This window comes from Mustela lutreola, chromosome 7 (genome assembly GCF_030435805.1).
Source record: "Mustela lutreola isolate mMusLut2 chromosome 7, mMusLut2.pri, whole genome shotgun sequence".
NCBI classification, from domain to species: Eukaryota; Metazoa; Chordata; class Mammalia; order Carnivora; family Mustelidae; genus Mustela; species Mustela lutreola.
The window spans coordinates 150188338-150215588 of record NC_081296.1 but is presented as its reverse complement, the minus strand read 5'-3'; the positions used below and the strand labels follow the sequence as shown (position 1 = coordinate 150215588).

The window sequence follows — 27251 nt, the reverse complement described above, 5'->3', positions numbered from 1 at the left end:
AGGAAGCTCTGTCAAAATCCCAACTCAGTTCAACAGAAATGGAAAGGTAAATCCTAAAATTCATGTGGAATTGCAAGGGACCCTGAGTAGCTAAAACAATCTTAAAAAAGAAAAATTTAGAAGACTCACGCTTCCTGATTTCAACACTATTATGAAGCTACAGTGTTCAAACAGTGTGGTACTGGCCCACGGACAGACACAGAAGTCCATGGGATGGAGCTGAGAGTTAAGAAAAAAATCCACACAGTCAAGTGACTGCCAAGATCATTCAGTGGGAAAAGAGCAGTGTTTTCGATAAGTGGTGCTGGCACAGTTGGAGAGCAGATGTGTGAGAGAGGGAGGTCAGACCCTTACCTCACACCATATACAAAATCATCTGGAAATGAATCAAAAATAAATGAGAGAGCTAAATCTGGCAAAGGTGTCTTAGATATGATACGAAAGGCGTGAGCGATAAAGAGGAGAGATAAACTGGACTTCACCAAAATGAAGAACTTCTGCGTATCAAAGAACACTGTAAAGACAGCCCACATGATGTGAGAAAACATCTGCACGCCACATATCTAATAAGGGTCTAGTGTCCAAAATAAATAAAGAACTCTTAGAACCAACAAAAACATAAACGAACCATTTAAAAAACAGGCAAAGGACTTGAACAGACATTTATCTAAAGAAGACATCCGAATGGCCAACACCACCATGAAAAGATGGTCGACATCGTTAGTCAAGCCACGCAGTACGTTTTGTACCGACTAGGAGGACTAGAAAAAGGAAAATGGGAAATAACAAGTGGAGAGGATGTGGAGACATGGGAACCCTCCTACTTGACGTGCTGCAGCCACCGTGGGAAACAGGCAGTTTAACCTCAAAAGGTTAGACACAGAATGACCGCATGACCCCGAAATCCCACTCCTAGATAAAGCCTGAAGAGCTGGGTCGGATGTTCAAACAGCACCCACACGAGTGTTCACAGCAACAGTCTTCACAACAGTCAGAAGGTCGAAGCAGCCCAAGTGGCCCATCAGCTGTCGAGTGGCTGAGTGACACGTGGTCTGTCCACAGGGGGTACCATTCAGCGGAAGAACTAATATAGAAAAACACAAACACACCTTGAACACCCAATGCTCTGAGAAGGAGCCCATCACAGAAGGCCACCTAGCATAGCAGTCCCTTTATAGGAAATGTCCGCAAGAGGACGATGGGTACAGAGAAAAAGCAGATTCGTGGTTGCTAGGGGCCTGGGGAAGGGGGCTGGGGGGGTGGCCGCTATGGGCAGAGCGATTTCTTGAAACCCAACGAACATGTTCTGGAACCAGATGGTGATGAAGGTTGCCCCCAGTGAGAGGGAGAGCAGTACAGCTGACTCCAGGTTCCATGGAAACAGCACTTCTTACTAACAAAATCTCTGACTTTCCTGTTTTAAAGGCTTGCTCAAATGATTTTGGGCTGGAAGGGACCCAGCAGACCAGCTAAACTGACTCCCTCAAATTCCAGGTGAGGAGAGTGATGACTCTGGCGCTGACGGGGAGGGCCCGCATTAGAGCTAAGCCTGGAGCTCAGGGCTCTGGGGGCTCAGATCAGAGTTCTTCCAACTTCTAGCAGGTGAAGTTTTTACCCTAAGAAGTGCATGCACATATGTACACACACACTCACACAGGTGTGAGCACAGACCCCCTAGCCAGAATGTGAATACACCGAGGACAAAAGGAAAAAAATATTGAAAATTTTATGGCCAAAGGAAGTGTCTGTCTGGACAGATCGTTTAGGTACGGGTCTCATGTGAACCTCGACAAAATTCAGTGGGAATATTTCAGGAACACAGAGAGGCAGCAAAGTGGTGGCACATGCACCCATGTCACCACGGGAGGCACCGGGCAGGGCCAGGGACCAGCCCTACGGCCACCACCTTCCGGACTCTTCCCCATCGCCCCCAGGAGTCTCCCTCCTGGTATCTCTCATTTACTGACTCGTCAATCCACCTCGCACTTGTGACACACCGTGTGACATCACTTTTCCTCGGTGTGCAGGGACTGCGGAAGCTGCCGCCGTGAGGTCCTCCGGCGCGCGGTTTGCTGGCCCTCTGTCCGTGGCCCCACGGTTCTTGTATGCTCGGACTTCTGTGTGGTCCCTTTAGGTTTTCTGTGTCTCCCTCGTTGCGGATCCCCTTCCTGCTTCTGGTCTCTTCCTTCGAATCTCTGAAGCTTGAGAATCAGACTTGGGTATTAACAGGCCTGCACTTAAGGCGCCAGCAGACTGTCAGGGGAATGAGCGCCGAGGCTCCGACACACGGACCCTGCTGTCTTTTCTTCCCACTCAGCATGTGGCCCCAGGCAGATGCCGTCCCCCTCGGGCTCCATGTCCCTGTTCCGAGCGTGAGTCAGATGACCCGCCAGGCTCCTGACTCTGGGTTTTCGTGTTCTGATGCCAGGTTGCAGCCGACTCTGACTGCCAGGCCGTGTGCTCTGGCCTCGCTGCCGGAGACCAAGGGCAGGTCTTCCACCGGAGGCCCATGGAGTGCTGGCCCTGTGAGCCGCCCCATGGCTGCGGTGACGGCCTCCTGGCCAGCGCTGCCAGACAGCTCTGATGGGACATGTTGAACGCATCAGGCTGAAGGGTGAGCTGTTACCTGAAGAGCGAGCTCGGCTGTGAAGAATGTTTGCAAACTGCTGGCCCAGCGGAGCAGAGCTACCAGAGGCCGGGTCTGCGGTTCTGCACAGGAGAAAGGCTCCCCTGCTTCTGTTCCCTGGTCAGCCGACGGCAAAGCCGGACACCCTGTCCCCGCCACTCCCGCACTGGCCCCAGCGATCTCGGACAGTTCCGCATCTGGTCTCAAGTGTGACGGGGAAGCCGGCGAGTTGATCTGCTGAGAGCAGGCGAAGTGTCGAACAGCACGCACAGGGGCAGCTTTCCTAGGCAGCTGTTGTGTTCTCTCCTCCTCAGGCGAGGCTGGCGAAGCCAACTGCGGCCACTCCTCTGTCCACTGCTGGAGACCCTGCCCCACGCCAGCCTGACACCTGGGCCGGGGTCCGCACTGGGGCTCCGTGCTGCAAGGATGCTGGGAGCCCGCAGGCACTACCCGGCGGCACCGGCCTCTGGGCGTCTGACAGCTGACCTCCCGGCAGCCGCTCACACTGCGGTCCCACTGGCCGGCTGCTGTGCCCACCCTAACCACCACCCCGATTTCTGAGGGCTGAAGGAGCGTGTCAAGGGGCCGTGGGCATCCCCCGAGCGCCTGACCGCAGAGTGTGAAGTTGAAACAAGGTGGCCTCCACCCAGGTTCTCAGCACAAGGGGCTCAGATCAGCTGCGGAGCCTTAAGCCCCACAGCCTCCTGGGCCAGGACAGCAGAGTGAACGCACACCTCCCTTCTCACTCCCTCCGCGACACACAGTGAGAACAGGAGCTCACACCTCCCTTCCAGTGAGAAGACACACAGTGTGAACAGCTCCCTTCTAGGGAGGGAGCTCCCTTCTTACACCTCCCTTCTAGTGAGAAGACACGCAGAGTGAACAGGAGCTCACACAGGCTCCAACCTCCTCCGCGCTGGGAGAGCGAGAGGAGCAGGCGGCCACCTGAGGAAGTGGCCACCTGAGGAAGTGGCAAGGCGTTGGGGAGCAGGAAAGGCCCTAGTGGGGCCAGAAGGCTGAAAGCAACCGACCGTATGCAGGGAGCCCAGCAACGCAGCCCAGCCAGCCACCACGCAGGGAGCCCCGGGCGAAGCTCCTCCCAGCGGTGTGCCCCGCTCTCAGAACCGAGACTGCCCATGCCTGAGGCCAGCATCTGCCACGGAGAAGATGAGACAGACGCAGAGAACAAGCACGGAGACCGCACGGGAGAAGAAACTTCAGACACACCCTGGAGTAGGGTGGGGACACAAGGGGGCTGGACAGTGGGAGAGCAACAGGGGCTTACGGGAACTAAAAGAGGCCCACAAAGTCATCCAACGACGGAGCGCAGGACGAGGCTGAGAGGGTCCTTCAGGAAGTAGGACAAGAGCCAGAGGAGCAAACGGGAGGGAAGCACAGTGGAGGCTGCCGGTTAGGAGGTCCTCAGGACAGAAGCAGGGCAAACGGAGAAACAGGAGGGCAGGGGCGGGAAGCCGACCGCCGGGGGGCGGCAGGACACAAACTCCAGGCTGGGAGACCTGTCCGCACAGGGGCTAAAACAGGCCCTCCTCAGGGCTTGTCACGGTCTCTTCTGGAAACACTGGGAACAGGGAGACCTTACAAACTACCAGAGACAGAAGCAGGTTGGAGAGCGAGGATCAAGGATCAGAATGGCTCAGACTTCTCAACAGCAACGCTGGACACCAGATGACAGAGGAAACCCTTCAAAATTATAAAGGAAAACGATTTCCAAGCCAGATTACTCTACCCAGCCAAGGCCAAGGGTGAATGTGGGCAGAAGACTTTCAAGTTACTTACCATGAGCCATTCTCAGGAACCAACTGGAGGACAGAGCTCACCAAAAGAAAGGAAGAGGAAGACTGGGGTCCAGGATAGAGAGGACCTCACCTGAAAACACTTAGAGCTAGAAGGAACGAGATATTGCTCCCTAAGCGGTCATTCAGGGATAGAAAGTTAAAGGGAAGTAGCTTTCCAGGGAGGGGGAAACAGGTGGGGAGGCCTGTTTCCTAGAGCTTCTTCTAGGTGATACGTTAACCTCCGTCCTGATGAGGGTGACCTGGACTAAAACTAGCCAACTGAGGCACCGCGGAGCCTGATGCAGCCTGCTAAGCTTATCTCCAGGAGAGGGACCTATGCCAGGACCTCTGAAAACATGCCTCAGGTGGGCCTCACGTGGCTCTGATTCTCCACTCTACTGGTCAGGAAATGAAGGGCCGGGAAGTTTGGGCAACTTTCCCAAGATCTCTTGGTCTCATGGAAAAAGAGGTGGGGACAGTCCCGGCTGGAGGTCACAGCTTCCCAGAGCAACGCACCCTAGCCCCAAGAGCGGAGGCCACTGCAGGTGGCCGGGCAGGAGACTGTGCACCCGCGTCCCGCCGGGTCTGTGCATGCATGCGTGTGCAGACTGGCTGGGAGGGCAGCCTCCTGCAGCACCATGGAGCTGCACCATGGACTCGGGCCCCACTGGCTCCACAGGACCTGAGCGGGGCCACCCAAAGAGCCAGCAGGCACACGCAGGGGGACTGGTCCAGTCCCCGAGAGAAGGCTGGATTCCAGCACGGGTCGGCTTTCTTCACGCAAAAGTGTTCTACCTCAGGGTTCCCACTTCCATTCCAACTCAGCCTTGTCTCTCAGATGTGCAAACAGACCCATGGAACCAGGCCAGAGAATTTCCAGGCTCCCTGCAAACCTTCCTCATTCAGCTTCTGCACCGATGTGGGTCAAAGGACACCTTGAATCTTTCCTTCATGCAATACGTTCTCTGCACCCTACAGTCCCAGTTCTCATTCGGGGGCTACCGTATTCAGTGCCGAAAGGTACAGGCGACTAAGGCCCCCCAGTGCTCAGGATGGTCCCCAGCCACCGACTGTCCTGTCCAAAGGGGCAGCACTTTTCCCTACTCAGAAACACCAGGCCAAACCCGTGGCTTGCTGGTCACTGGAAATGCCCGTGTCTATAGGGTCCAGTTCAGATATTATGTGGCCCACAGAAGCCAGGGATGGCCACTGGGGGCGATCAGTGCGTTTTCCGTGGTTGTGAGCATAACGTACCGTACCCTCTTCTTTGAGTCAATGATCCCTTATCTCACGTCTGGAGGCAGCTTCGTGCATTTCTGTTCCCTCTGCATCCCCAGCGCGACATAGTGTGGGCGGTTCTCCTCCCTGACTTTTGTTCACTGCTTGACCCAGGTGCTCACCAGCTCTCGGAGGTGTCACTGACATACACACGATGTACACATCCAACGTGTGCGACTCATGAAGTTTTGACATACGTATGGACTCAAGACATCATCCCTGTGTCGCTCCTCTATAAACCCACCCGCCCGCCCACCGGTCCCTCGGCAACCACTGCTCTCTGTAACACACAGCAGCGAGCATTCTCTACACTTTCTATAACTTGATCACACAATACGTATGCCTTTCTGTCTCGCTTCTTCACTCAACATAATTACTGCATCAAATTTGGAAACCTTTTGGCAGTATTTCTGCAAGTCACCCCTGCTCCTCCTCCTGGGGAGGGCTGCGTGTGAACTAGGCCTTGTGAGGTTACCCTGCTAACTGCTGCTCTCAGCTTCTTCCAGCCTTTTTTTTTTTGCTTTCTCTGTTCTAGCCTGAATGGCTTCACTGCTGCATCTTTGAGTTCCCTGACCTTTACTCCTGAAACGTCTACATAGTCATCGATCTCGTAGAGGATTTTCCATCTCAGACATTGTAATTTTTATCCCTGCAAGTGTGATCTAGGTCTTTTTTATATACCCCGGTTTCCTGCTTAATGTATGCAGTCTTTCCCCAAGTATCTAGAACGAAAAGGGTAAAGTTATAACAACTGTTTTAATACCCTATGGGTTTTATCATCTGGGTCATTTCTGGGTCAGTTTCTGTTGATGGATTTCCCTCCTTTCGCTGTAGGGGATATTTTTCTGTTTCTCTGCTTGCCTGAAGAGTCCTGATCAGATGTAAGACAATGTGAATTTGGGTGCCTGGGTGGCTCAGTTGGTTAAGCAACTGCCTGAGGCTTAGGTCATGATCCTGGAGTCCCGGGATCGAGTCCCACATCGGGCTCCCTGCTCGTCTGCTTCTCCTGCTGATCTCTCTCCTCTCATGCTCTCTCTCTCTCTCTCTCAAATAAACACAATTAAAAAAAAAAAAAAAGACAATGTGAATTTTATCTTGTCGGTACTGGGTATTTTCAGAATTTATAAATATTCTTGAGTTTTGTTCTAGGATGCCACTAAGTTACTCAGAAATAGTTTGATCCTTCCAGCTCTTGCTTATTTCAAGCTCTGGTCACCAGTAGCAGAGTTGCATTGACCATGGGGCTGATTTTTGCCTCATCACCGAAGCCAAATGCTCTTGAGTAACCCAATCCTGGATGGTTAGGACGTAGGCTTCCTACTCTGGATGGGGAGATCAGGAACCACTCCTGGCTCTGCCTGAGCTCCCAGGCATGCTCCTTCTACCGCTTCCAGGTGGTTCTCTGGCCCTGGTCAGTTCCTGGGCTGAAGCCCTTTGGGCCTCTGCAGCTCCGCAGTCTGTGCCCAAGGTCCTGCTGCCTGCACTTCCCATGGTCCCAGTGCTATGTCCTCAACTTAAGGAGCAGGCTGGGCTCGGCCAGCCCCTACCTAGGGTCCCCCTCCCACTGCAACAGCCTGAAAGCTATAGGGTTCACCTCATTTGTTTTCTATTTCCCAGGAGGTCACTGTCCTTCGTTGTTGGACATCCAAAGTCTTGAAAACCACAGTTTCACGCAATCTGTCCGGATTTTAGCTACTTCAGGCAGGAGGGTAAATCTGGATCCTGTTACTCTGTACTGGCTGGAAGCAGAAGTTTATTTGACTGGCCGAAAGCTTCAGATTTCATGTTCGAGTGATGATCCCTCCTGTGTACATGGGTTGTGCAAGGTATTTTGTCTGTGCGTCATGTATTTTAACTTGAGAGAGAGCTACCTATGAATGTCAGCTATCAGTCTCCCTAGAAGAAGGGCATTTGGAAGACAACGTTCTAGAGCTCACGCCGCGTTCACAGACCGCAGAGCACGTGCTAGGCAGCAGGTACCTGCGGCAGCGTGAGCACACATGTGGGGGGACACCGAGGGAGCCTGGGACAAAACGGGGATGGCAGAGGGAGGCAGCATTACTCATCACGGTGCCCAGATCAGTTGGGCCCCTGCGTCCCCACTCTTGGAGGCAAGTATTTGCTCTACACAGATGGAAAGTATTTTTGAGGGAATATTTTAGGCTTTTTTGTTCTCCTGACTCTGCTGGAAAGTAAAGGAGGTGAATTAACGTTTCCGCCGGTGACTTTACACACATGACGGAATACCCACCTGCCCTCACCCGAGCTTTATTATGACAATTTTGGAACATACAAAAGACCTGAGAGAATTCTACGGAAACACCCGTACACTCACTACCGACCACGCCTCCCCGCGCATGCCTTCTCATGGACCCGCCTGTCCGTCTGTCCGCCGAGTCCGCCCCGCTTCTGAAGGGGCCTCAAGGAGCGTGGCAGACATCAGCAGAGTTTCTCCCAAAACCTTCGACATGCAAATCACCAACTACAGTAAATGTCAGTTCACAGTTCTCTCTTGAGGTGGAGGCTACATGCAGTAAGTGTACGGACACCAGGCACACCAGTCCCTGAGTGTCGACAATGGTCACCACCTGGGGAAGCAGCCTCAAGCCCGCTGCCAATCACCCCCCTCCCCGCCCCGTGTCCCCCCAGGCAACCATGGTTCTGATTTCCGCCACCAAGACCCGTTCAGTTTGACCTGCTCTAGAGTTTCCTGTAACTGGAACGATAAGGAAGCCTCACAAACTGTAGTTGTTGTGGGCAAGCTGTCACCTCTGCTAGCTGGCAAAGGCCAGCTCCAAAGCCGCTAGGGCCACCACTCCACTGGGAACAAATCTCTTTATCAATACTCAGCAGGACATGATTTTTTTTTTTTTTTAAAGATTTTATTTATTTATTTGACAGAGAGAAATCACAAGTAGATGGAGAGGCAGGCAGAGAGAGAGAGAGAGGGAAGCAGGCTCCCCGCTGAGCAGAGAGCCCGATGCGGGACTCGATCCCAGGACCCTGAGATCATGACCTGAGCCGAAGGCAGTGGCTTAACCCACTGAGCCACCCAGGCGCCCCAGGACATGATTTTTTAAAAAAAGATGTATTTATTTACTGGGGCGCCTGGGTGGCTCAGTTGGTTAAGGCACTGCCTTCAGTTTAGGTCGTGATCCTGGAGTCCTGGGATCGAGTCCCACATTGGACTCCTTGCTCGGCAGGGAGCCTGCTTCTCCCTCTGCCTCTGCCTGCCATGCCACTCTACCTGCTTGCTCTCTCTCTCTCTGGCAAATAAATAAATAAAACAAAAAATAAATAAATAAATAAATAAAATCCTTAAAATAAAATTCTTAAATAAGAACGGATTTTATTTATTTACTATTTGAGAGAGAGAGAGAGACAGGGAGGGAGACAGAGCAGGAGGGATAGAGGGAGAGAGGGAGAAAATCCCAAGCAGACGCCCCACTGAATGCAGAGCTGGACGCAGGGTTCGATCCCACAACCCTGCGATTATGACCTGAGCCAAAACCAAGAGTCAGGTGCTCAACCAATTGCAGCAACCAGGCACCCCTGGCCAGGACACGATTTTAAATGGCTTTTCAGAGTACATCCTTAATTATTTATAACCACGGCCACTGCACTGATGTGCTAAGCAGAACCCCGTGTTGCCCCTGCTTCCCTTACCACACACAGCCTCACGGCACCAGCAGAAGAGTCAAGTTCACCCTGCTACCAACTGGCAACAAACAGCTTTGAGAACATATTTGATTATTCCCTAACACTGAGTCTTGTTCAGATCATTCAGAGTCATGAACTACTTATTCCATAAACAATGTAAGTTCACTGCCAGATTTTTGGAAAACAGCAGTAAACAAAAGGAAGAAAAAAAATCAGCCACAACAGCACCACCTGGACACACCCATTATCACCCGCTGTGGATACAGAGTTTTCAGCGTATACGTCATTTTTTTCAATGAAAACAGAATCACTGAACATGTTTTGTAACTGACGTTTTTACTCCACAATGTGCTGCTTCTCCAGGGGAACAGAAAGTCCTCTGTGGAGTCCTACAGGTGAGTTTTGGGGATTTCCCTGAATGAACACTTCACAGCTTAACTCGGCTCCTTCCGGGCAAATCCCTGTAACACCTCTCCTCCAGGGCAGAGCCCTCCTAGCTGCTAAACACGGAACTAGCAATGTCTTTTTCTTTCTTTTCTTCAAAGCCAGGACTCTCAAATGGGATTCTGTCTGCTGCTCTGGCGTGTGAAGCTCGGGGCCCCGGTCCCAGAGAAAAACCCCTCCCGCCGCCCAAGGAGGACGAGCTGTGCTGGGGAAAGTCCAGTGAGGCACGAGGTTGACTTGCTGTACAGTGTCATGCCTTCGCAAGAGAAGGATCTAACCCATGGCCTCCCCAGTGAGGCAATAGGGACCTGGTTTCCTCACCCGAGGGCCTACTAGCATTTGTATTTCAGGACAGAACACTAGTCATCCATCAGAACACCCCCCAAATTCTCAGCTGTACCCACGAACTTGGCTTTGGGTTGGGAGTGCCCCCTCCTTCCACCTTCTGTCCCCTGTTGAGAGTGACCTATGCCAGGTTCGTGGGTGCCACCAGAGGGTACGAGTGAGAGTGTCATCGGGGGTGCTCAGCTGTGCCTCCGACTGGGGGTAAGGAGAGGGAAACCTCCTCGGCCTGCTCTCTGCTCTGCTGTCCTGCAGTGACGTGACGTTCATCTTGAGGAATCGATGGGCGGCCCAGTTCAGGTGGGGGGTCTCCTCTTAATGCGAGCCCTTGTCGGGCGACAGTTCTCCTGTGGTTAGGTGTGAACTCTTCCAAAGATCTCATGCGTAAAGTCACATCATGCAACAGATCCCTACCGGCAGATCTGGAGCACGGCACTCCCACGGGGGTCATCTACTATCATACTTATACACTTATTTCATTGTTTTGTTGTTCATATAGCTAAAAATACCTAAAGCAACTGAATTTAAATGATTTTTAAAATATTAGTTGGACCATTTGCCAGACATGGCCATAGCGCAGGCAGAGTAGATGAGCCTCAGAGAATGGGTAAGTGGCCCACGCAGGAGGGGTGGGCTGCAGCCTCCCTCTACGTGAGGCGCCGTGCCAGGTTCAGCAAAGAGCAGAGTCTGCTCGGGAGTCCTGAGAGGGGACCAGGAGGTGGAGGGCAGCGAGTGGACGGCGAAAGAAGAGGTAGGCCAAACCTACCCAAGACGCTCCTCATCTTGTCCTGGGGCCCTCGGTGCCCACAGTCAGGCAAGATGTCACATCGCCAACCGACCTTGCTCTTGCACTACCCTCTAATGCGGACAGAACATTCTCTCACTAAAGCAAAAATGCCAAAAAAGAAAAAAAAATCCTAAACACAACTATAAATATTTTCTCCAAATCCTTCCATATGTTAGTAAGTCTGAAAACTGAGTCATTTGTTTTGAGTACTTCGTGAAAACTTCACCCCAAAACTACTCTAGGGGGGAGGTTTTCCCCGGGGATGAGAAAAGAAACAGAAATAGAGTCGGCACTGCTAGCTGTGACGGGTTTCTGGTGCTTCACCCCACTGTGCCTGTCGGCACCTGCGACCCGCCTCCCTCTGAGTCCACCGCGAACACATTCCACACGCTGGCCCGGAGCCCACGCGGAAGAACGAGTAAGATGAAGCGGGGCAAGGCTGATCATGACTGCATTAAACTCTAATGCTCGGATCCAGCCACACGACCCTGACCTTCTAAACCCTCCAGGGGAAGCGGCATTTCCCCACTGCCACACTCCTCTCATCAGGCCCTCTGCAGCTGTGCGGTGGGTGCCAGCCGTTGCGGAGAGGCAGGCCTCGCCGATTGGCAGAGCACAGCAGGCCCGGGGCCGGGTCTCAGCTTGGTCACTCACAAGAGTGGTGCTTCCACCCGGTCACTCGTTTGTCCCAAGTCACATGCTTCCTCCGCCAAGTGGGGAGAGCCACTCCTGACTCGTATGTCCTGTGGTAAATTCAGGACTACGGCAGCTCAGGGCGGAAAAAGCATGGTATAAAAGCCTGGGCAAATGCAAAGCCTGGTTTTTTTCCCCACAGGAACCAATTTGAAAAGCATTTTGAATCTTCAAAGTCCACAGAAAGTGAATGTCTTCTCCAGTGCACTAAAAGCTAACTGAGTCATAAAACGTGGCTCCAGTCAGTGGACTCCTGGAATAGATAGTGTTTAACAGCCCATCTAGCAATCGTTACTATATCCAGAGCACAGCTGAGGCCCTTTCATATGAATTTGCTCTACTGGCCATTTTCCTGGGCAAAGCTGTTGATGCTACAGTCCATCGAGCACTCCAAGTAAGGCTTTCTCTCCCCAATTCGAGCTCCACTTCCTAGAGGCTATTCTAGAATCTAAACAGAGAAAACAAGAGCAATTTGCAGGTCCAGAGTCTCTGATGTAACCCGAGCGGCCCACGGACGCAGAGAAGGCCCCGAGAGAGGCAAGGCTGGCTGGAGCCCACCACCGGTAGCATTCGCTGTCTGACCACCCCTCACCCCCCCATAACCACCAGCCGGGTCTCCCACCCTGCAGACCTCACTCTCGCCCTCAGCAGCCCTCCACTGATCTTCGCATGGCCCCGTGCTGGGATTCTGCACACCTTTCTGGTCATTCTACGTCTTCTATAGCATGTGATAATGTGACAAATACTGCTGGGAACTCTCAGAGGAACACCACTAGCAAGCAGAACTCTGTGCACAACAAGCTGTAGAAGAACAAGGATTACAGTGAAAACAGATGAACTCAGGAATAGAAAAAACAATAGAAAAAAGTCAACAAAACCAAAAGACGTTCTTTGAAAAGATCAATAAAATTGACAACTTTTAGCTCTACTGACTAAGGAAAAAAGAGAGAAGGCTCAAACCACTAAAATCAGAAATGAGAGAGGGAGCGGAACTATCAACCTCACAGAAAAAGGAGTACAGGGGATACTACGAACACGTGGGTACTGATGAGTTATGTAAAGGCGGCGAAGTGAACAAATCGCTGGAAAGGCAAACTACTCAAACTCAATCAAGAAGAAACAGAAAACTCTAAATGGACCCGAACAAGCGAAGAGACTGAATCAGGAATCAATACCCATCTCACTAAGAAAAGTCCAGGCTTACACTGAGGAGCTGTAAAAATGCTTAAAGAAAAATTAACACCCATCTTTCAGAAACTCTTCCAAAAAACAGGAGGAAGAAACACTTCTCGACTCATCCTAAGAGGTCAGCATCACCTTGAGAGCAAAACCAGACAAACACATGACAAGAAAAGAAAATCAAAGACCAATCTCCCTTGTGGACACAGAAATCCGTGACAAAATACCAGGAGACCAAATCCAGCAACGTATATATAAAAGATTATACAGCATAGCCAAGCAGGATTTACCCCAGAAACCAAAAGTGGTTCAACATACAAAAGTCAATCCCTACAATACTTCACATTAATAAAGGAAAAAAACCCACATGATCATCTCAGTAGATGCAGAAAAAGCACTTGACATAATCCAAAGTTTTTTCGTGGAAAAAAAAAAATTCAACAAACTAGGAATAGAAGGGGGCTTCTTCAGTCTGAAAAGGGCATCTATAAAAAATGCGCAGCTAATATCATTATTTAATGGTGAAAGAAAGGATGTTTTCCTCCTAAGATCAGGAACAAAACGAGCTCTCGACACTTCTCAACATCGTACAGGAGGCTCCAGCCAGGGTAAGTAAAAAAGAAAAAGAATTAAAAGGCATCCAGATAGGAAAGGAAGAAGTAAAATTATCCCTATTTGTAAATGACATGATTTTGTATAGAAGAAATCCTAAGCAATCCACAAGAGAGTTATTAGAAGAAATGTCTACCCAGTTTTCCAGATACATGATCAATATACAGAAACTTATCCTAGCAATGAACAAACCGAAATGGAACTGAGAAGACAATCCCATTCACAATAGCATCAAAAAGAATAAATGACCCAGAAGTGCATTTAACAAAGGTAGAAAAAAACCACATACTCTGAAAACCACACAACTGCTAGAGGAAATTAAAGAAGATCTGAGTAAGTGCAAAGAAGCTCATGTTCATGGATTGGAAGATTTAATTCTATGACAATGGCAAAACTTCCCCCAAGTGATCTACAGATTCACACAATTCCTATAAAAATCCCAGCGGGCACTTCTTTTTGCAGAAATTGACAAACTGGGGGGCACCTGGGTGGCTCAGTGGGTTGAGCCTCTGCCTTCGGCTCAGGTCATGATCTCGGGGTCCTGGGATCGAGCCCCGCATTGGGCTCTCTGCTTGGTGGGAAGCCTGCTTCCCTCTCTCTCTGCCTGCCTCTCTGCCTACTTGTGATATCTGTCTGTCAAATAAATAAATAGATAAAAAAAAAAAAAAAAGAAATTGACAAACTGATCCTACAATTCATATGCATATGGAAAGGATCCAGAGTAACCAAAATAATCCTGAAGAAGGAAAATCACTTCCTGGTTTTGAAATTTACAACAAAGCTAAATAATCAGGACAATATGGGTACTGGCATAATGATAGATACACAGGTCACTGAAATGGAACAAAAGTGAAAAACCTTAATTTTTGGTGCTTTAAAAAAATTTATGATGCATTAATTTTGACAGACCTCCAAGAGAATGTAATGGGTAAAAGTAAGTCTTTTCAATAAACGGTGCTGGTATAATTGGATATCAATGTGTAAAAGAATGAATTTGGACATCTATCTCATACCACATATAAAAATTAATTGAAAATAAATCAAATACCTAAATATTAGGGCTAGAGGGCGCCTAGGTGGCTCAGTCAGTTAAGCATCTGCCTTCAGCCCAGGTCGTGATCCCAGGGTTCTGGGTTCAAGTCCCAGTTTCTCCCTCTCCCACTCTCCCTGCCCTCCTGCTTGCGTCCTCTTTCTCAAATAAATAATATCTTAAAAAAATAAATATAAGGCCTGGAAATATAAGACTACTTTTCTCTCTCTTTTTTTTTTTTTTTACTTATTTATTTTACTTATTTTATTTTACTTTATTTATTTGACAGAGAGATAACAGTGAGAGAGGGAACACAAGCAGGGGGAGTGGGAGAGGGAGAAGCAGGCTTTCTGTTAAGCAGGGAGCCCAATGTGGGGCTCGATTCCAGGACCCTGAGATCCTGACCTGAGCTGAAAAGCAGACCCTTAATGACTGAGCCACCCAGTGCCCCCAGAGATATAAGATGTCTAAAAGAAAATACAGATGCAAATCTTCATGACCCTGGAATAGGCAACAGTTGTACATACATCAGCAAAGTCTTACGTAAAGCACATATCTGATAAGGGTCTAGTATCTAGAATACCTAAAGAACTCTTTTTTTGTTTTTTAAACTTTTTTTTTTTTAAAGATTTTATTTATTTATTTGACAGAGAGATCACAAGTAGGCAGAGAGGCAGGCAGAGAAAAGGGGGAAGCAGGCTCCCCGCTGAGCAGAGAGCCCGATGTGGGGCTTGATCCCAGGACTCTGAGATCATGACCGGAGCTAAAGGCAGAAGCTTATTAACCCACTGAGCCACCCAGGCACCCAAGAACTCTTAAAATTCAATAATTAAAAGACAAATAATCCAGTTGAAAAATAAGCAAAGGATCTGAATGTATTGTTCTCCCAAGAAGATACACGGATGACCAAGAGCACATGGAAAAATCTTCAACATCATTAATCATTCGGGAAATGCGTAAGATATCATTTTTACAACTATTAGCATGGCTAGAATAAAAACAATGGGCAAGTAAAGTTTTTGGTGAGGATGTGGAGAAATTAGAACCCTCATACTTTACTGATGGGATATAAAATGATGCAGCCACTGTCTGTGCAGAAAACCATTCATTTATTTGTTTGATTTTATTTTTAAGTAATCTCTACACTCAACTTGGGGCTCAAATCCACAACCTGGAGATCCAGAGTCACATGCCCCATCAGCTGAGCTGGACAGCCGCCCAGGTCCTTAAACATTTAAAACATACATTCACCATCAGATCCTGCAATCCCCTTTAAAGGTCTCTACCCAACAGAACTGAAGACACAACTCCACACAAATACTCATCCGCGAACGTTCACAGCACATTCACATTTGGGCACAACCCAAATGTCCATCGCCTGACAAACGGCTAAGCACCATGTCCCTCCACGGATGGAGCATTCTTCTGTTATAAAAGGAACAATGTACTCACACACGCTACCACATGCCACAGCACTTCTCACCATGACGCTAAATGAAAGACAACAAAGGTAGCCACATACTGTATGATTCTATGTAGAGAAAATAGACAAATCCAGAACAGGCAAAGGCATAGCCACAGAGGGGAGATTTATGGCTGAGGGAATGGGGAGGTTCCAGGAGAAAAGGAGCTAACCACTTATGAGTATGGATTTTCATTTTGGGGTGATGAGAAAGTTCTGAAACTGGACACTGACTGTTGCTCAACTCTGTGAATAAAGCCCCCTGATTTATACAATATGAAAAACGTGAATTAGAACTCTTTTTCTGTTTTTTTTTTTTTTTTTTGCAGGCTCCCTGCTAAGCAAGGAACCCAATGAGGGACTTGATCCCAGGATGCTGGGATCACCTGAGCTGAAGGCAGATGCTTAAGGGACGGAACCACCCAGGCACCTCTGCAACTTCGTTTTTTCCAAGTCACAAAGTAGGGACTAGCAGGAGTTGGAGCAGATAATTCTTATGAAATCACAAGGTCCTGATTATAAATTTTAACAGAAATATACCTAGTATAGCGACCAGTCCCGTTAGATCTTTATAAAGGATCTAAACAGTAATTAAATAGTGCCCTAAAATCAGGCTTGTGCTTCTAACATGAGTGGTGGAACAGTCAAGAGAAGAGGAAAATCATGTAGGACACACAGTAAGCTGAAATACGGTAGGGGTTGGGGAGGGGCCAGGGCAGAGGGGTTGGGAAACAGGAAAGGCACTCACAAAATGCTAATAATAGACGGTCTCCATAACAAGATTTTAAGTGACTCTTAATTTCTTTGCTATACTTTTGGGTACTGTTTGATTTTAATTTTATTTACTTAGTTATTTATTTTTAAGTAAGCTCTATGCCCAGCATGGGGCTTGAACTCATGACCCCAAGATCAAGAGTCATATGCTCCACTGACTGAACAAGCCAGGTACCCCCAATTTTATTTCTTTAAAAAACGATTTTGGTTTTGTAAGAAGTTAAACTATTTTTATTCTGAGAGGAAAAGTCTCTTAAGTGCTGACTTAGATCACCTTTAAGGAGGTGTTCAGTTCGCAGTTCCACAACTGGGATGCCAATGAGTGAGCACCCGCGGGGGGCTGCCCTTCCAGGGACTCCTGCCTCTGCCCCCACCTGCCTACGCAAGTGGGTGTGGCCCCGCTTCCAGGAACTGCGCTGTGGCGGCCTCTGTCTCCCGGAGGAGCAGCCTGTGGTCAGCGCGGTTTTGCTTACCTGGACTGGCGGCTCAATCATTATCCAGGCCGGAAGCATCAGACTGGGGTTGAGAGGCTGGGTCCCCACTCGGAAGTACACGCCACCCCTAGAGTCACACGCCCAGATGTGCTGATTGCCACACGCCAAGCTCGTCAGTTTTACAGCTCCTGTAGACAAGTAAAGGAAAAGGCCACACACTAACGACTTTTGTAAAATGACGAATCCTTCACTTAATCTATGGACTTTGATTTTATCCTTCAAAGAAAGAGGGTGAGGCTGCCTCTGCCGTGGCTCCTGCCGTCTGGGCTCAGCGAGGCCTCCGGCTGTCCCGCCACCTGCGGCACCCTGTGGTGGCTCGCCTGCCCCACGGGCGAAGCCGTCGGGACGTTGTGGGCACTGGGCCCCGAGCCAAGGAGCGCCGGCTTAGCAGGTGTGGGGGCCTCGTCCGTGGCTTCCACACGTCTGCGCAGACCACCAGCAAATTCTGCATCTGCGGGAAGGGCACTCCTCTTTATCGGAAACACTCATCCGGGGGAGAATTCACTCAAAGTCACTAAGTCTCTTAGAACCTCCATGTTTCTGTTCACACATCTGGGGGCTGAAACCATTTTTTTTTTTTTTTTAAGATTTTATTTATTTGACAGAGAGAGATCACAAGTAGGCAGAGGCAGGCAGAGAGAGAGGAGGAAGCAGGCTCCCCACTGAGCAGAGAGCCCGATGCGGGGCTCAATCCCAGGACCCTGAGATCATGACCCGAGCCGAAGGCAGAGGCTTAACCCACTGAGCTACCCAGGTGCCCCTGAAACCAATTTTAAGAGAAAAGGAAATGGGCGGAGGCTTTAAAGGCAAATCACACCTGATTAATAGTCTGCCTGGCAAGAAGCACAGCAGGTGGTGACCCAGCGACTGCTGTGGGGCGGAGGGGTTGGCCTCACCCTCACCTGGAGCCCCGCCACAGTGACGCCGCGGGGACTATTATCTCAGGTCACACACAAGGTCATCATCGGGACTCAGACACGAAGAGACCTGCCCAAGGTCCCAGGGTGAGGACGCAGCTGAGCCAGGAGGCAAAGGTCTCAAGTCAGGCCAGCCCGACTCCCCCACACCAGCCATGTGGCCTCTGGGACGCCAGCGAATGCGCGGATCGGATGTTCAGCCCAGTCAGTTTTGACATGTGAACAGACCCAGGGAACACATGTCCTGTCAAGTTACAGAACACTTTCATCGCCCCGGGAAGTTCCCTTGGAGCCCCTAGTCAATCCCCTCGGTTCTGAGGCACCCGCCACCCTTCTGATTTCTACCGCCAGGGGTTAGTTCAGTCCGGTCTAGGGGTCCACAGAGACAACCACAGGTGCGCTCTCGAGGCTTCGGTCAGTCGTGGACCGTGCGCAGGATCCGTCCCCAGTGCCGCTTCTTTGTGTTGTGAGCACCACCCCACGGCCCGCCAGCGCGGCACCCTACCAGCCCTCGGCGAGGGACATCTGCGCCACGTCTGCTCCCTGCGACAGTCATTCCTGTACAAGACTTGCGAGTGTGTGTTGTTTGGCCCGAGTGGTACCTAGGAGTGGACGTGCAGGGCCATGGGGCAGGGAGGGGTGCACACATGCCATTCTGCACGCCCACTGGCTGTGCGTGCCGCGGCCCACACCCTCACCAGCTCCTGGTCTTGCCGTCTTTCGCACGTCGCCAATTCCAGTAGGCGCGAGGAGGTATCGTGTCATGGTCTTAACTTGCATTTCCCTGGTAACTAATGATGCTGAGAATCTGGTAATGTGCTTATGGGGCATAACGTGCATAATTATCTTATCTTCTTTTGTGAAGTGCTTAATCAAGTCTTTTGCCCATTTTTCAAATCGAATGGTCTATCTTTTGGTGACTGAGTTCGAGGCTTTCTTTGCATATTCTGGATACAAGTCTTTAGTCAGATACACTTTGTGCCTCTTTTCTCTCAGTCGTGGCTTGCCTTTTCATTTTCTTGACTGTTTTTTGCTGAGGCTGTAATTGGGATGGGCCATTCTGACTTTAAAGCGGGGGAGAGGGTCGCACAGCTACGTCCCATGGCCGCGCTCCTGTCGGCCAGTTGTCACTGGGAGCGGACAGCAGCCCACGGATCTGCCCTGAAGCCCAGGCACGGATCCTGCTACGTGACGATCTCGCCAGGTGCCTTCAGTTAGGACACCAGCTGGAAAGTATTAACTGACCACGACACAAACCATTCTCGGTATTCCTTTGTGCACGCACTGAAGTTGACTGGGGTTTTTCCTTCCTTACTCTATTACAGAATATCTTAGCAGGGAGTTCGAGCAGACTTCCCAGAGCTCTGACATTCCACAGTGGAAGACGAGTACCGATCAAAATACAGTACCTTCAGCAGCAAATTTCAGAAATAGCTGAGAAACAAATACTGATTTTAAAATGTTTAATGAAAATTAATTTTATGCTGGAGTCTTCAATCTGCCCTACTAGAGCGGACGGTGAGAACAGCTACGTGGTGACAAAGACACACGGGGCACGCAGCCCTGTCAGCAGTGACTAACACCACCGCTACCAGAACACGCGTTTGTATTACAGAAATAACCTTTCAGGACGAAAGTCAAGATGACTGGAACATACATGTCAGGACAGACAACAGCTTATTCTGAACTGAAGAGACAGATCAAAGAACACGGGTAACTGCAGGCGGCGGTTTCCAGCTCACAGAGGGCCCCCCGGGCCGTCTGAACACAGAGCTCTCCAGACACTGCTCTGCCGCGATGGTCAGGACAGAGCCAGAGACTCCTGCCCTCCCCAAATGCTCCACGCCGTCCTGCGGTCCCTGCGAGTTAGGTGGGCCCTGTCTCCAGTCTAGATGATGGCTGTGGGCAGAAGCGATCTGCCTGCCACTCGTGAACTGAGGCATAAGGGAGCTGACAAGGAGCCTGTCAGCTGTCCCCACTGTGGTGACCAGCACAGGGAAGCCACGGAGCTTTGCCACAGGACCAGCAAGCTGCCACCCAAGGGACACAGTTCTAGGAGACTGCAGCCAAAGGTCAGAACCAAGTTCATGGCAGCAGAGAAGCAACATTATATTTCCGGACCGTTACTATGCTATCAGCTTGATGAACACGGACACACTACAATTTTCTTGCCTTTCCCTGATGTTTTTTTCTATTTAAAAAAAAAAAAGTTTTAATTACTTTATTCAACAGAGGAGACATTTTCCCTTTCGAATTACTTTTCAACATATATTTTAGGACAACAAATAACATTTATTTGGTGTTTTACTATTTATAAAACACTTTTCTGCATAAATTACTGCCTAATATAATTCTATTTGTTACCTGAAGGCAAAAACTGATGCTAAATATTTCCTCATTAAATGCTGTGACCAGATAAATTAAATTACAAATTGCATTAGTTTGTTAAACATTCCAACATCTAACAGAATGCATGTTTATGTATACTGGGAAATGAAATGTTACCAGCATCTTAAATACCTGCTAAATGATGCAAATTTTCTTCCAAAAACTAGGAATGCAATAGATCACAAAATTCTATATTCAATCTCTAAAGCTGGGTTTAGTAGCCAGATATTTAAGAATTCTCTTAATTTAATCTCAAAGCAGCAACTGACTTGCTTATTTGACTAGGGGCAGAAAAGAGCAATGTTAGGTCTTAAGCAGGAAATGAGCAGAAATCACATTCATAACTTGATACTTTGCAAAAGTCATCCCTGAAACTGAAATTTCTTTTCTTTCTTTTTAAAAGTTTTTATTTATTTATTTATTTATTTTCCGAGAGAATGAGTGGTAGTGGGGGCGCAGAGGGAGAGGGAGAAGCAGGCTCCCTGCAGGGAGCCCAATGCGGGGCTGGATCCCAGGACCTGGAGATCACAACCTGAGCTTAACTGACTGGGCCACCCAGACGCCCTAAAACTGAAATTTCTGCTTGCAATGTAAAAGCTGGTGACATTCCAGACTTTACAAGAACCTGGCATGGCCGGCATGAGGTGGGCCGCACCCCCCACCTCACTGTCAGCACCAGGAAGATGGGCTTTCGTGTTTCATGTCGGTGGGGTCGGGATGCTTGTGAAGAGGAGGCCAGGACTGCAGAGAACAGCACAGAGAAATCACATCCCTGAACAAGATGGTGGCAACTTGGAGGTGGACTAACCAATTATGGCTCCTGTACCTGCCTGTTAGGCAGTTTTATTAGTGATTATCAGTATCAAGGCCAAAGACAGGATCAAAACTCGTATCCCAGGGGGCCTGTATGGCTCAGTTGGTTACATGGCTGACTTTGGCTCAGGTCATGATCCCAGGGTCCTGGGATTAAATCCCGTGTCGGGCTCCTTGGTTGGGGGGAACCTGCTTCTCCTTCTGCCTGCTGCTCCCCCTGCTTGAGCTCTCTCTCTGACAAATAAAATCCTTAAAACAAACCAACCAAAACCAAACCAAAACCAAAACCCCTCATGTCCCAGAATTACTTAGAAGTAGGAGCTACCAGTAATAACCACTTTCCCTCTGGGCATGGACGTGGACCCCCCGTGTGTGCAGTCATAGCATGGGGTCAGCCGGAAAAGGCTGCAAAGGCTGCGACAGAGTAGGTGCAGGGCTCTCGGCATGTGGGGGGCAAGGGCCCTGAAGGAAGCCGGGATGGGGTGGGGACAGTCTCGGCAGAGGCCTGAAGGAAGAAGAGCCAGGGGAAGGACAGAGAGCGGCGAACACTCCAGGCCATGGCAAAGCCAGCGTGCCCCGGGCCCAAGGGGGCCTGGCACTCAGGGAAGAGCCAAGGCTGGGGGCTGGCGGTCCCATAGCTCCGGGCCCGGCGAAGACTGGGCCAGGCTGTGACGGCCTCGGGGGCCTCCCCAAAGCGGGCGCACCATGGCGCTCTCTTGTGATGAGGGTTTGCCCCCCCCCCCCCCAGCTGTCTTAGGAAGGCAGCTCTGGCAACCGTGGCGGGGAGGGGCGCACACGATGGCCGTGGAGAGAGGGCAGCGAGGGCGAGAGCCTCGGAGACCCCCGGGGCAGATGGAAGACACGCCAGGGAGGCGCCGGCCTCAAACAGCCACCGGGTGTTCTGCCCTTTCCGGGAGAATCTGGTGGGAGAAGGGTGATATTGGGAAGAGGAGGTCTGGGAAAGAGAAGTCTCTTACTGAACAAACCCTCGGTGGCAGTCATAGCCCTGAAAGGCCGCGCTTCCTTTCGGTGCCGTGAGCACTCCCACGGCCAATTTCTAAAGAACAACGAAGCATCTCAGTTAACCCAGATGAGGAACGCACGGCAGCAGGAACGCTGCCTCCGTCACCGCACTCTCCACTCACTGTTCGATGCCTGCTGCCTTATGCCAGCCCCCCAAGGGCGCTCCCACGTGGGGGTCCGGGCAGCGAGCACACAGCTGAACTTAAAATTTTCATCCCCTCATTTAAATAATAATTTACTAAAGCACTGGATTCACTGGTTTGTCCCACGGGCCACAAAGACCATCCCCGGAAAGCGCCCAGTAACACAACACCCAGAGGTCCTCGCCTGCCTCTTCCTGCCCCCCCACCCCCGGCACAGCAGGAGGCTGGCACTTTCCCACCTCCTCTGCCCAACGAGAACCCCACCAACTCAGGACATGCTGCATCTTCCTACGTTTAGAAAACGGTGAAAGGATTCTTTCTCTATCATTTCAGTGTCTGCTAGCGACCCAGATAAATGAACAATTTACGACTGTGCTTCCCACCATCACCCCACCAGGCACGTGGTTAGTTGGCCCCCGCCGGCTTGGGGAGCGATGCAGCTCATGTGGGCTCGACAGGGACCCCGCATGGGATACCTGCCCAAGAAGCTCATGTTGACCCCGGATGCTTCTTTGCATCGTCTCTCTGCGGCGGGGGCTGCTCCTCCCATCAGGAAGGGGAGAAGCTGAGGTTTAAATAAGGGAGGCTAGCAGCTTGCCCAGGATCCTGGAGCCTGCTCAGGATCAGGTCTCTGATACTGAGGCTTTGTCCCACCAAAGCTGAGTTTCTCCCCTGGAAAGAATGGCCACCAGCCCAGTGAAGCCCAAATGGGCACTCAGAGACCTGCAGGAATCGAGGCAGCTAGCCTGTGCTGGGAGGACCGGACTGAGCCAGAAAGGAGCCGTGAGCTGTGGGCCCAGTGCCTGCAGGCCCAGGCAGAGCTGGTTCCTGCTCCGTGGGGCCTGTCAGGATGCCGCCCACTCTGTGCCCACTGTAGCACATGATGTCCTCTGACACACGGGGAGGAGACGCTGCACGGACGCAGCTGTACCTCTCACCCAGACTGTGCAGAAGAGCAGGGCCTCCCACATGCCTCAAGATTCAGTGGTGGGAGAGCACATGTGCCCCGGCCTTCGGACCTACAGAAGGAACCGGCAACATCTTCCAAACGGGTCTGGTTGGGGCTGCGAGAGAAAGGCCCTGGCCAGTAGATCTCTGGATGGTGGCAAGGCTTCCTGGGACAGGCAGGAGGGCCCCCCATCACTGCACCCAGGGCCATGAGCAGCCACAGCTTTGTCTGGTCTGTCACTGTCAGTAATGGTGGCTGGTAAACCCTCAAAAGCTGGAAAGTGATGGCCCCAGGGCTGGGATTAGGCTCAAAGGACAAGGGATGAGGTCATCCAAATGTCCCCAGGAAACTCCTATTTTTAGTATTTGTGCTGCTGAACTGGGCACGACCCTAGACTATCCCCAGCTTGGGACAGTTTGCTTCTGCAGCTGAGTGCCAACCTCCCCCCATTTAAGCTGGATTCTATCCGGGGCCTTGCCAGACAAAAGAACGACGATCCTCCTATACGGTGCCTTACAGGGGCCACACAAGCTGACAGCAGCAGAGCCCGGCCTGCTTCATGGGATGGGGAGAGGCCCCTGGCAGCCGGAGACGCAGCCAGGGGCTGCTGGAGAGGCACGCGCACACGTGTGTATGTGTGTGTATGTGTGTGTATTTTTTAAGTTTACTTATTTATTTGAAACAGAGAGAGCATGTGTGTGAGAAAGAGTACAAATTGGGGGCGGGAGGGACAGAGGCAGAGGGAGCAGCTAACTCCCCACTGAACAGGGAGCCCGATACACGGCTGACCCGAGAACCATGAGATCAGGACCGGAGCCAAAGGCAGACACTTAAGGCGCCCCTATGTATGTACACATCTGAAGTAAACCCTAAGCCCAATGTGGGGCTCAAACTTATGAGTCAGAGATTAAGAGTCACGTGTACTACCGACTGAGCCAGCCAGGTGCCTCTCCCCCTTCTCTCTAACGAGTACACGGGGTTGAATTCTCAAACACTAAATGCTCATACAATTCAACTTTACCACCAACCACACAAAAAACACGGGTTGTCCATTTATCAAAATGGGACCCTGTGTGGCAGGGGAGTGTTCCTACGGCTAATGTGGACCTTCTGGAGCTGCCAGGAGCAGCCTCTGCCTTCAGACAAGTCTCTGCTATCAGACTAGCCACACATAAGCTGCCCTAGATCAAGAACCCGCTTGCAGCATAACCTCACGCCGTGGGCTGCCTCTACTATCCGGCTTCCCGCACTACCAATGGATGACTGTGCATGGGTCGCGCCCCTCGGGTGGCTCCGTAGCCTTTGAGGGGAGGCTCCGGGAAGAGCTGCCACCCAGAGATGCACAGCAACTCCTTGGGCCGCTCGAGTGAGAATGGACGCTCGCTGGGCAGGGTTCTAGCTGCAGAGGGCCAGGAGAAGGGCTGCAGAGACTGATGCAGGACACGCCTGTCCGTCCAGGCTCAGAGGGCACAGAGCGATACGCCATGCTGAGTTGGATGGGCAGAGGCAGCTCCTCAGGCCGTTCTAGCGGCAGCTTCCTCTGAGCCTGCACTCCTCCGGGGTTCTGCACGCCCTCCAAGCTGACACGGTGGGGAAGCACGGCTCCCGACACAAAGAAGCAGCCCGCTTAACCTGCAAGAGTGGCCCATCCACGTCCTGAAATCCAGCAACCCACACAGCGTCCCGTGAGAACCCACACGAGCTGAACGCGAGGGCCGTACCTAGCTGGGAGAGGTCCAGCCGCGTCCAGTGCATACCCGTGGGGCAGCTCTTGGACAGTGTCCTGATGAACACCTGCCCGAGGCTGTCCAGGGCCCACAGAGCGTCCTGGCAGGCGGCGTACGCCCTCATCTCGGCGTCGGGAGGCAGCTGCACCGTGGAGGGGCGGGACTGCGCATCCTGGGCGCTGACGCTGCACAGATCCTTGCTGCTCTGGCACAGCCACAAGGAGCTTCCTGCAGAAAAGGTTCGGGTTCGTCACTGACAAGATGCAGCAGGGAGCCCTGGCCTTTGGGCGGCTGATGCCACTGCTCCTGGCTCCCAGGCCGCCACTGTGCACGTGCTCGACGGACCTGAAGTCAGAAGCTGGAGGCGCACCCCATGGCCAGCCAGTTAACACAGAAGCCTGAGATGTTCTAAAGGGAGGAAAGAAAGCAGGGCTCAGGAGATTCGGGGAAGGCTACTACGTCAGCTCAGTAGCTCTCACCTTGGACGTTTCATAAGGGCTGGGGAGTCTAACCCAGTGTGACTGGGGCTCTGGAGGGAGTGAGGTCAGCAATCCCTCGGAAGGATGGATCCACAGTTCCCCTGTTCTGGTCTTGGTGGGGGCGGTGTGGGTGGGCAGATCGAGGGAGGCTGCTGGGGAGGCTCGGAAAGCCGGAAAGCATTCTCTCCCCAACTTCTTCTCAAAATCCACCCTCGCCTCCTCGCCACCATTTTTATACAGTCCCTTAGACTTAACAGAACGAGTTTAAAATGCAGACAGTCTCTGGGAAACTTCAAGTTTCCATCATAAGATAGATCATCTAAAACTTGCGGCAGATAGTTTTAGAATTCACAACTTCTGAGGATTTTGAAAACATAAGGTCACAAGTATGCCACATATCTAACAGCAGCCTCGGGAAGCCAAGCAGCAATGAAATGTAATAATGTTCCAGCCACAAAATGTGTGTGTTCGTGATCGATGGGTCAGCAAGTGGCCCCACAGCAGTTCGGGCTAGGTTTTGCTGCCAAAGATTTTTGTGCCAATCTCTGGATATAGCCTACAGTTTTCAGAGCTTACAGATTTCAGAATTCTGGTCAGAAAACCTTTTCCTGTACTGACAAGTGGGCCAAATTTGTTGGGACTAACTGCTCAAATTAACCAGCTGCATCCTCTGAACCAAAGGCTTCATGGCGTCTTCCCATGGGCCATGGGCGATCCTAGGAGGGGCCTTTGGTCACTTTGCCTGACTGCCCAGGCTCCCGGCTCACTGGCTGCAGCACTGCCTCTCCTGGCTCCAATCCCCATGTTCCGGAAGGGGAGGGAGCTCCGACTGGTCACCAGGAGGTCTGCCCCTGTACTAACAGGGCACAACTGTGGGACTTAGACTAGCCAGAAGCTGTAAACCAGACTGAAAGAGGCTGCAGGGAGGTGACAGAAGACCTCACAAGGGGAAATGGGAAGGCATCCCGTGAAGGCTGGTGTCCACTGGCTGCAGTGCTGTGGCCCTGTGACATGTCACCGAAGTCTCTGGGGGCTGGCCCTAGTGGGACACAGAATGTTCCTCTCCTTCGGAATGATAACCTGCTTTTAGATTCATTCAACATCCCCACGCCAGAGCCTTCTCTCCCGCTCAGGCCTACCCAGCTTCGGGGGCCTTGGCTCAGCCAACAAGGGCTGCTTATCTGGGAAGCCACTGCATTGTCTCTGAGGTCCACACGGCCATGCCCCACCTCAACTAGGTCATGGTCAGACCATGGTTTTCACTTTTCAACTGCCAACCCACGCACTATACTTCTCAACCAACCTTCCTTTGAGGGAGCAGCAGAAGCCAGCACAAAGGCCCACTTCGTTGCAGAAGCTGTCCCACGGGGAACAACATGATTCCAGTAAGTGCCTAGAAGGAACCAAAGGAAGCGTGTTAAAGAAGGAAGAAGAGAACACACACACTCCAGAGCTTTAGTTCTAGACTACAACTGGTCTTCAAAACCTCTTACAGCTAATTCTAGAATGTCCTTAAAGTAAGAGGTCCACGCCAGCCAGGGCTGTGAGGCCAGTCCCTTGTTCGTCCTCCTACGTGGGCAAGCAGAGCCACAGTCTTACCCAGGGTTGTGGCCGGGGTCGGGGGGGAGGGGGGTG

At 51.1% G+C, this 27251-nt stretch overlaps 1 protein-coding gene across 4 annotated transcripts in view; it reads right to left on the bottom strand.

The window, feature by feature from the left end:
• The window catches only part of TECPR2 (tectonin beta-propeller repeat containing 2), a 97970-nt gene that overhangs the window by 10822 nt on the left and 59897 nt on the right, over positions 1 to 27251 (bottom strand). For all 4 annotated transcript variants that reach the window (XM_059183183.1, XM_059183184.1, XM_059183185.1 and 1 more), the window contains 3 exons: positions 26920 to 27009; positions 25132 to 25365; positions 17157 to 17305 (listed from right to left, as the gene is read on the bottom strand). In XM_059183183.1, coding sequence (XP_059039166.1) covers positions 17157 to 17305; positions 25132 to 25365; positions 26920 to 27009 — 473 coding nt within the window. The remainder of the gene's footprint in view (positions 1 to 17156; positions 17306 to 25131; positions 25366 to 26919; positions 27010 to 27251) is intronic.